Genomic DNA, 10,170 nt, shown 5'->3' on the forward strand with positions numbered 1-10,170 from the left:
TTTTTTTTAAATTTTATCTTTATTGTCTTTATTTTAATCAAAAAGAAATAATATCTTCACACCAAAAAGCCAGCAAGCACACTCTTCTTTCTTCTCTGAAAACTTTAAGTCATAAAACCTCCGGACTAATTTTTTATAGAAACAAAAATTGCTAGCAAAATACAAAACATAATATAGAAAGAGAAAAAAAAAATGTAGTCTTGGCCATTACATCACTTCACTAGTCAAAATAATTAGCGGTCATAAATTACAAGATGAATTTTTTTTTATTTTATTTTTTTTTATAAATATGCATTTTATTTTATGTGCATTTAACTAAAAACAGATAAGAGAGCTTTTAGAGTTTTGATAAGGTGACAAAATTTAGAAAGTACATATCATTCTACATGTTTATTATAAATTTTAAATATTATTAAAGCTATATCTATTTTTCCTCTTTTATAACTCATGTAATCAAAAAAAGTCCATATTACGCTCAGTAACTACAATGAAGTATAATATAATTTAATTAATTATTACAAAAAATACAGAAACCTAACCGTTTATACAATAATACAAATTTGAATGATTTACTATTGGGTATCTTTCGTTTATACTGTAAATTGAATTTAATTATAAAAAAATTATTCCACTGATATTAATTTTCATGCCAAAGATGGAAATGGGACCTCGCAAATGATGGGATTTTCACGGTTAAGAAATTGACCTCCCTAATTGATAAACACAATCTTGGTCATCCTTCTAACTCGAAAAAAACTCTCCGCAATAATCTCATTCCCAAAAAGAATGAAATTTTTGCTTGGAGATCGTTGAGGAAAAGAATCCCTGCACGGATTGAGCTTGATAAAAGAGACATCGACTTGCATAGTGTTCAGTGCCCCATTTGTGATGATGGTCTTGAATCGGTTGATCACTCCTTTGTTTCGTGTAAGTTTGCATCGGATGTTTGGTCCCGTATTTATAATTGGTGGAATATGGGGCCATGTTCGTCATCGAATGTCGATATCCTTGAAGGTAAACTAACTTAAGCTTCATCTTCTATGGGTCAAAAAATTTGGCAAGGTGTGATTTGAGTTTGTGCATACTACTTGTGGAAGAATTGCAATATGAAAGTATTTCGTAACGAGTTGTGGTGTGCCCCGGTTTTAGTGAATGAAATTCAAGTAAAATCTTTTGAATGGATCTCGTGTCGTCTTAAAGGGAAAAAAATCGATTGGTCTACTTGGCTTGTTAATCTTCATGTATTTTTAAACTTGTAACCTTGTAGTTCGGGTGTTATCTTTGCACACGGCTTACATTTCGTTTCGATTGAGCCGATCTATCTGTTGATCGGTGCCTTGTATTGTAATCATTCGTTTTTTGAGTATTATTATATAATATCTTGCTTTAAAAAAAAAAGAAATTTCTCATCTAAACTTTTTATTAAAAATAATTTTATTACAAACATTAAGCTAAATAAACGAATAAATAAATATAAATATTAATATTAATTATAAATATAAATATAAATTTGATATCTAAAATTTTTACGAGTTTATATAACGGACCATCGTTTTATTATGTACCAACATGCAAACCCCTAATTAATAATTAGAAAGCGAGGGATACGATGTACGGAGTGGTGTAGACGTGTTACGTGTATTACATTTATATCTCCCTGTTACATATCTATAAATAAATAATTAAATTCTTCAATATCGTCTGTGTCTGAATGAGCCCTCCCACGTTACCCCCTTAATCTTAGTTCCTCCTGCAATCAAATCGCGCAATCTCCGGCGACCGTCAACATCTCCGATCTCCGGCAATCTCTCACTACTTACGGTCTATACACAGGTACGTTCATCACTTTTTCACTTCAACAACACGCCGATTACAGATCACATTATTTAAACCCTAGCCTATATTATAATTTGATTCAGGAACTTCATTTGATCTGATTCTAACAAAATTCAGATCAATTTTGTTGTTTATGCTCTTAATTGATGATATGGATTTGAATTAGTAAGTGTAACTACCGTAATTTACGTGAAACTTACGTCAATTTCACTTTTGTAAATTCGCATTTGATTTATTGATTATAAAATGGATGATTTGATAACTGATTTTGTAGTATTTCCTTTTTTTTCTTTTTTCTTTTTTTTTTCTTTTTTCTTTTGTTAATTTATAGTTATGCTATGGTAAATTGTGTGATTTTGTGTGGAAGATATACAATGAAGCTAGATAATGCGAGGTTTTATGCTAATTACTTTCAATTCTGTAGTAAGCATTATTAAATTAAATAATGATATATATTAATATTATGTTTTGTTTCTATTATGCATAATTACATAGAAGTGTGATCTTAGCTTCTATTCAGTGATCGATCTGGAGTTCTTTTTATCAACACAATCTGGATGTTGCTTGTAAGCTTTAGAAGTATATTCGGTTTCTAAATATTAACCATGATGTGTGTGATAGAATTAAGATTATTTCGTGAAGGTTGGTGTCTTATTTATGAGTATTAAATATGTTATCCTATATTGATTACGTTAACACGTGTTGTATTAAACGATCTGTCAAAAGGGGAGAGGTCGTGTTAGGTGAGCAGCTGAATCATTTATCTAGTGATGAGGAGTGTATTCCTCAATAACTACCTTATGTAGATATAACTTAGCATCCAAGGAAACATAATAGCTTAATAGGCAAAAGTGTACTTACCATCTTATTGTTCCCATTGAAGATCATTTATTAATGATATATGTCATATCATTTCATTTATTTGACGTGTTCTTATTTCCTATACACCATGGTACGAAGTTGAAAAAATAGTTATAAGTTATTTACACCTTGATAGGTTCTAGCCATATAAATGTCGTTTAGTTTTAAACATATTTACCTATTCCCTTTCCACTTGCTACAGGTGGATTTTGTCAAACTTCATTTTTTGGAACAACATGATGCAGTGGAGTATCTGATTTATCTGTGAAGAAGTTTTGACTGCTAATATTGTTTCTTTTAGAACAACATGAAATTGGCATCTACAAAATCTGTATATCCAAAGACAATTCTTCCATTTGCAGTTTCAGTTGGGGGACTTGCTTTATTTTTGATTTTTGCCTCGTTGCTGCTTGTTTATCAGCCAATTGGAATAAAAGTTAGTGGGTTTTTTTATAATGTAGTTCAAGCCCCCAAAGTTGGGATATTGTCTTCTAACAATGAAAGTAATATATTTGAGAATCAGGTGAACACTATAGTTAATATTGTCGATTCAAGTGCCGACAAGACTGTTGATTCAGGTATTAACAAGAATGTTGATATAATTACCAACAAGACTGCTGATTCAGTTACCAACAAGACTGTTGATTCAGCTACCCACGAGACTGCTGATTCAGCTACCGACAAGACTGTTGATACAGCTACCGACCAGACTGTTGATTCAGCTACCGACCAGTCTGTTGATTCAGGTAGTAACAAGAATGTTGATATAATTACCAATAAGACTGCTGATTCAGTTACCAACAAGACCGCTGATTCAGCTACTGACCAGACTGCTGATTCAGCTACTGACAAGACTGTTGATACAGCTACCGACCAGACTGTTGATTCAGCTACCGATCAGACTGTCGATTCAAGTATCGACAAGAGTGTTGATTCAGCTACCAACAAGACTGTTGATTCAGCTACCAACAAGACTGTTGATTCTGATTCAGCTTCCAACAAGAGTGTTGATTCAGTTGGCAACAAGACTATTGATTTAGATACCAACAAGACTATTGATTTAGATACCAACAAGACTGTTGAATTAGATACCAACAAGACTGTTGATTTAGATACCAACAAGACTGTTGATTTAGATACCAACAAGACTCTGGATTTAGATACCAACAAGACTGTTGGTTTAGATACCAATAAGAATGTTGATTCAGATACCAATAAGAATGTTGATTCAGATGCCAGCAAGACTGCTGATTCAGGTCCGGACAAGACTGTCGATTCTGGTATCGAACTTCTTTTTCCATTCGTTTTTTACTGAACATTGCTAATTGCTAATGCATCTACTGTTCTTACTTGCTACCCCCTTATTTATCTTTGGTTAGATGTTTGCCTTACTTGTTTCCTTGGTTTGCTTTCCCCTAGACTTCATTATTTTGTACATTTTTTTTACTTTGTACAAACTTGTCAGTTGTTATCTAGTAGACTTATGAGGCAGTCAATACTTTCTTTCTTAGGGGCATATACTGTGATTGTTTTGGTTTATCACATCTTTTATCTGGTCTTCGCTGGAAGCTATTTTTGCATCCATCATTTACTTTGTCACATATGAGAAGTTGTATAAAGTCTGCTTTATGGACCTTAATAGGCATTATAATAGAATGTACATGTGACATATAGTGTCTGATCAACTTGCATGGCATACATGAGCATTTCTATGTTAAGTTTTATGTGTTATAATTTCTTTCTGTTGATTTTGTACACTATTCTGATTCTTGAGAATGAAATTAATATTTCTATCAATTAAAAGATGTTACAATCAAACTATTTTGGATTGTAGAACCTAAGGTACCAGTACAGGCAAACTTGAGAATGAGTAGTACAATATCTGACTACAACTGTTGTGTATGATTTTGCCCACAAATACCTCCTATTATGATTGATTTAAAGGTCATTTGATGTCATATCTGGTATAAATGCTCATGTGGTATTGAATTTTTTCAAGCTGGGCCAAGGTTCTTAACCTCTTGCTATTCATATACTATATTTATTAAAAAGAAGGTTGCTTTGTGGGAAATATTATGCATAACTAGAGGCTGTAAACTGGCAGAAGAAAATCTGTGTTCTTGGTTATAAGTGAATGTGGGAAAATGGGCACAGGTTGGTTGGGTTAGATAATGGGTCAAAACAGGTACTTTTTCGGAAGATATTCATATTTCTTACTCCGTAAATAACAAATACTTCAAAAGTTATGTTACTTCAGTAATAATCTAATGTGTTGAAATTACTGATTTATGAGATTTTATACTTTTATGCATATATGTGCATTTACCCTTTTAACCTAAAGGCACTTTTCATCTCCATTTGACATAGAACATTATTCGATCTGATTTATTTCATGAGTTATTAAGTCTCTTAACTTCTTGTCACAATAAAAGGTATTATCTTTTTGTATTTGGTTGTGTAACAATTTTGTTTTGTGTCCTGAATATTTTGTGGCCTGGATCTCAAAAGCGGCTATACGCAAGCAGCCTTGGTGACCTTTAGTGTCTTTAAATTTCAAATATTAATGACCTCCTAAAAGAGATGATAAATGCTCTAACGTGTACTTTATGATCCCTGTACTTCATAAGTAATTTTATCTGTATTATATTTTGTATTTATATTATATTTATATATAAAAATTATAATAAGTATGTGCACATGTATTAAACATACATATTTGTGTGTGTGTGTGTGTGTGCGCGCGCATATTCTTTCCAATACATCACTGAAATCGTACGTGCTAAACTCATGATTTCGATGCTTGAATTTTGTAGGTTGTGACTTGTATCATGGGAAATGGGTTCATGATTCGGTTGGGCCATTGTACTCGAACAACTCATGCCCTGTGCTGTCACAAATGCAAAATTGCCAAGGAAATGGTAGGCCCGACAAGGACTATGAAAATTGGCGATGGCAACCCTCAAAATGTGACCTCCCTAGATTTGACCCGAAGAAGTTTTTGGAATTGATGAGAGGAAAAACATTAGCTTTTATAGGTGACTCGGTTGCCCGAAATCAAATGGAGTCCATGTTATGCATACTTTGGCAGGTAATCATTTCTTCTGTTTTGTTTTACAATTACTATATGCAGCCATTTAACTAAATTAGCTTTTAAGACTATTACTTGTGAATGGGTCAACTTAATCTGGGCTGGGCAGGTTGGGTAACTGGTCAAACTTATTATGTTTTGTTTGACCTGGAACTGGAACACTTCTTTTCAAAAAATTTTAATGAATAGTTAAAGTTATAAATTTGATTTACCAAAGTTAAAACCCTTACAAAGCAAATATTACCTTGGTAAATGGATCAAAATTGCCACCTCCACCAGGTAAAACCCATCCAAAGCAAATTTCTTAAATTCTGCTTTTGAGAAACCTTTGTTAATCGCAGGCGGAAGTTCCAATAAACCGAGGGAACAAAAGAATGCAACGGTATTTTTTCCGGTCAACATCCACAACGATAATAAGGATATGGTCATCATGGCTTGTACATAAAACAACCGAGCAATTTGATTTTGCACCCGAGAGTATAGACAAACTTCATCTTGATGCTCCAGACGAAACTTTTATGGGCGATGTTCCCACCTTTGATGTTCTTGTACTTTCTTCGGGTCATTGGTTTGCAAAACAATCGGTTTACATTTTAAATAACGAGATTGTCGGGGGACAGTTATGGTGGCCTGATAGTTCCCGTAAGAAGAAAATTGATAGCACTGAAGCATTTGAGATATCTGTAGATACCATTATGTCTTCACTTGTGACCCACCCAAATTACAATGGTCTCACAGTGGTTCGCGCTTATTCGCCCGACCACTATGAAGGTGGGGCCTGGAATACGGGCGGGTCATGCACTGGGAAGGTAATCACCAGCGTATAGATTTATGTTGATATATGTCATCTTTTATGCGAAATTCCTCATCATATACTTCCCTTAGCTAGAGATGACAATATGGTTGGGTAATCTGGGTTGGATAGTGGGTCAAAATGGGTAATATTTTAAAAGTATTAATTAGCAGTGGCGGATGCAGGATTTTTTTCACCGGGGGCAAAAAAAAAAAAAAAAAAAATTAAAACCGTAGCAGTTTTTTGGACTATGGAAGTTTTGGGGCAAAAAATGGAAGTTTTTAGGCAAATTATGGAGGTTTGTGGGAAAATTTTGAAGGTTTGTGGGAAAATTTTGAAGGTTTTGGGGCAAAATTTGAAGGTTTTGGGGCAAAATTTGGAGAATTTTGGGCAAAATTTGGAGTTTTGGGGCAAAATATATAGGTTTTGGGGGAAAAAAATCCACCGGGGTCAAAGTCGAAAAATCCAAAATTTTAGACTGAAAATTGGAAATCCACTGGGGGCGGCCGCCCCCCGGACCCCACATAAATCCGCCCATGTTAATTAGCCAAAATATTTTTGAACAAATTAAAATTTGTATAAGCAATTAGTGCGGACATACAATCATTAAAATAATAATAACATTTTTTTGAAAATGTAGGAAGAACCTGCAGAGGAAGGAAAGTTAGTCGAAAGTGGGTTCACAAACATTATGCATGACAAGCAAGTATCAGGCTTCAACCGTGGTATAAAGAAAAAGACTAATAAATCACGCGTGGCGTTTATGGATATAACAAAACCTTTTGCGTATCGGCATGATGGTCACCCGGGCCCCTACCGTAGTCTTGACCCAAATAAGATTACCAAAAGGAGTGCTAATGGGCAACCGCCACCACAAGATTGTTTGCATTGGTGTATGCCTGGCCCAATTGATACATGGAATGAGTTTTTGATGGAGACTATTAGAAGAGACTTTGAGGCTCGAGATTCGTGATTCTTTTATACGATCTTACTGGTTCTCCCTTGACAGAGTGTAGAGAGCTTAAACTAGTTGTACCGTGTTATAATAGGCTGCTGCTGGTGCTAATATATGAGGTTTAAGTTTTTGCTGTTTCTTGTATATGGGGGACAAATCATGATGTACCTTTCTTAGTTTTGTTAAGTTTCATGTTAGTTGCTGATTCCATTAAATTATTTATACGTCAGTGTATTTATGGTTGTCGGATACCAGAAAATATATTGTGAAATATCATAATTAAATAAATATATTTATTTATAAAGCTATTAGTCTACTCTTTTTTGTCGAGGTGGAAAGTGTGTGGATAATTTATTGGGTGGTGAATGGTGATGGTTCGGTGTGGGTTTTTAGACAACTTGTATCGGGCCTTACCAACGCAACGTTGGTTTATTATGTGGCAAAAAGTGACGGGTAATTTATTCGTAGTGGGACATTGCTTTGAGGCGTTTAGGGGTATTGCTCGGGATCCAACACCAGTAACGTGTGTTGCTTTTAGAGTATTAATTTAAAAATATTTTTTTTTAATAATTACTCAATTATACTTTAACAAATCATCATAATAACTCACACAAAAAAATCACATCAACAATACTTTACACAAAAAACCCGCACACATCCTTTTCATAAAAAATTACAAAAAACAATTTACACCACCAACTCACGTATTCTACCACTACAAATGGTTGTTAAGGGTTGTTGGATGGGGTAGATTAGTTTGTTTTAGCGTGTCCTCTTTTTTATTGTTAGTTTTTTGGGATCTTTGAGTATTGTCTTTGGCTTAGTTTCGTGTTTGGTTCGTTTAGCCTCTTTTATTTTTTTAAGTTGCTTATTTTTACGAGGAGAAAAAAGCTACTAGTCTACTACTACCCTAAAACTTTCCCACTAAAACATGCATAGAGCGTTACATTTTAGTCCCACTAAAACATGCATAGAGCGTTACATTTTAGCATTACTCATCTCGTTCCAAATTAATAGTTCAATTTTGAATTTATTTCTTAACTTTAACTTTAAATAACTTTTTTCGTATTGTATAATATTTAACAAAATTTATATGAATAATTTAAATTTTATATGTGCTTTCAATTTGTATAACTTTAATCAAATATTATATAATAAAAAAAGTCTCTTAAAGTTAATGTTAAAAAATAAAATCAAAGCATGACTATTAATTTGAGACAAATGTATAGTTTTTATTGTTATATAAAATAGTAAAATATAAATAAAATAAATATGAAATAAATAAATAAATAAATACGTAACTAATAACTACGAATAAGCTTAAATGAGAGGATATCGAATGCTTTGTCACTAAGTTTTTAGTACTGTTATTTGATATTTTCTCAGCTTGTTTTCAAGTGAGGCAAGGCTAAGGTTTATCTTTGGGGTTTAAGGGTTTTTCCCTGCAAAATTTCCTCTAGCTTCTCCTTGTATAATAGTTTAGTGTTACTTGCTTTTTTTTTGTAGTTCTCGAGTTAGTTTATGTATAGTTCTCGAGCTGCTCTTAGTGGCTTAAGCCACTGTCGATGTATTTTTCTTTTGTTTTTAATAAAAGTTTAGTTGAGCTTTCAAAAAAAAAAAAAAAACTACGAATAAGTTTTATACGAATACAAGACTAAAATATAGTACAAAATACATTAGTTACTTTCAATTGAATAGAGAAAGGGAATAGGGAAACTTAAATTAACAACCAATGATAATATACAAAATTGAATTTTAAACTAGTCACTTAAGCACATTCTTTATGTCTAAGTATGCGTTTGATAAAATGAATGATTCAGAGTCTTTGAATAAATTTGATTTTGAATAAAAATAAGTTATTTGATAATTATTTTGAATGAAAGATATGTTATAGGTAAATTTACCTTATTAACGTGCTACACGAATAAAAAATTCAATATATTTGTTTGTTAAATGGTCTGGATATGATTTGAGGAGTACATTAAAGAAAATTTATTTGTTTAACGGTTAAAAGAGCATTTCAATTCTGAATGGTTTAACACTGAATGTTGAACCATTCAATATCATATGTCAGAAACAAGCACATTGATGTTGAATGGTTCTACATTCAGCCTCAACCATTCATTTAAGAGGTAAACACACGCAACCTAATACAAAAATTAGTCAAACTCCATTTGTCCTAAAAAGGTGTCCCGTTTAACTTTTTATTATATTTAAGATATATATATTACTAGTTAATGACCCGTGATTTCACGGGTTTTATATAATAACAAAATTAAAAGATATTAATGAATTTTCTTTTTCACAAACTACACAACATGACTTATCACACTATCTGAGAAAATTTTAATCCATATCCGATAATCAACATGCATTGTAATCTAACACGATTAAATCATATTCCGTACAATTCTTATATGAATTGTCATATTTAGATAGTACACACTTCTAATAAATCTCTATTATACAATACAATACAATAGATGTGATATTATTCCAAAATTTTTAAAATCAAGTATCTATCTTAAGTATATCAAATCATCATTTGGTGCAGGTGAAATATGGCTTCAATTCTATATATTTAATCTCGTTTTCGCATTTAGAAGTTGACAATATTATTTTACTATACAAATACTA

General features: G+C 32.5%; 1 protein-coding gene across 3 annotated transcripts; it reads left to right on the forward strand.

The window, feature by feature from the left end:
* Positions 1-1,675: 1,675 nt before the first annotated feature.
* On the forward strand, positions 1,676-7,832 carry LOC139893418 (protein YLS7). 3 transcript variants are annotated; one of them, XM_071876584.1, is made up of 6 exons: positions 1,678-1,833; positions 2,900-3,133; positions 3,221-3,977; positions 5,511-5,785; positions 6,127-6,594; positions 7,219-7,832. In XM_071876584.1, exons 2-6 carry the CDS (start codon positions 3,005-3,007, stop codon positions 7,549-7,551), a joined length of 1,962 nt encoding a protein of 653 aa, XP_071732685.1. In that variant the 5' UTR covers positions 1,678-1,833; positions 2,900-3,004; the 3' UTR covers positions 7,552-7,832. The 3 variants fall into 3 exon arrangements, with proteins under 3 accessions (XP_071732684.1, XP_071732685.1, XP_071732683.1); XM_071876583.1 differs by having other exon boundaries at positions 1,676-1,833; positions 2,900-3,953; XM_071876582.1 differs by having other exon boundaries at positions 2,900-3,977.
* Positions 7,833-10,170: the final 2,338 nt, after the last annotated feature.

Source organism: Rutidosis leptorrhynchoides, chromosome 2 (assembly GCF_046630445.1).
Source record: "Rutidosis leptorrhynchoides isolate AG116_Rl617_1_P2 chromosome 2, CSIRO_AGI_Rlap_v1, whole genome shotgun sequence".
In the NCBI taxonomy this organism is placed as follows: domain Eukaryota; kingdom Viridiplantae; phylum Streptophyta; class Magnoliopsida; order Asterales; family Asteraceae; genus Rutidosis; species Rutidosis leptorrhynchoides.

Coding starts and splice junctions, on each gene's coding strand:
- LOC139893418 (XM_071876582.1), top strand. CDS start 3,005: ATGAAATTGGCATCTACAAAATCTGTATATCCAAAGACAATTCTTCCA. Junction 3,978..5,510: donor GGACAAGACTGTCGATTCTG/GTATCGAACTTC, acceptor TGAATTTTGTAG/GTTGTGACTTGTATCATGGG. Junction 5,786..6,126: donor TGTTATGCATACTTTGGCAG/GTAATCATTTCT, acceptor TGTTAATCGCAG/GCGGAAGTTCCAATAAACCG.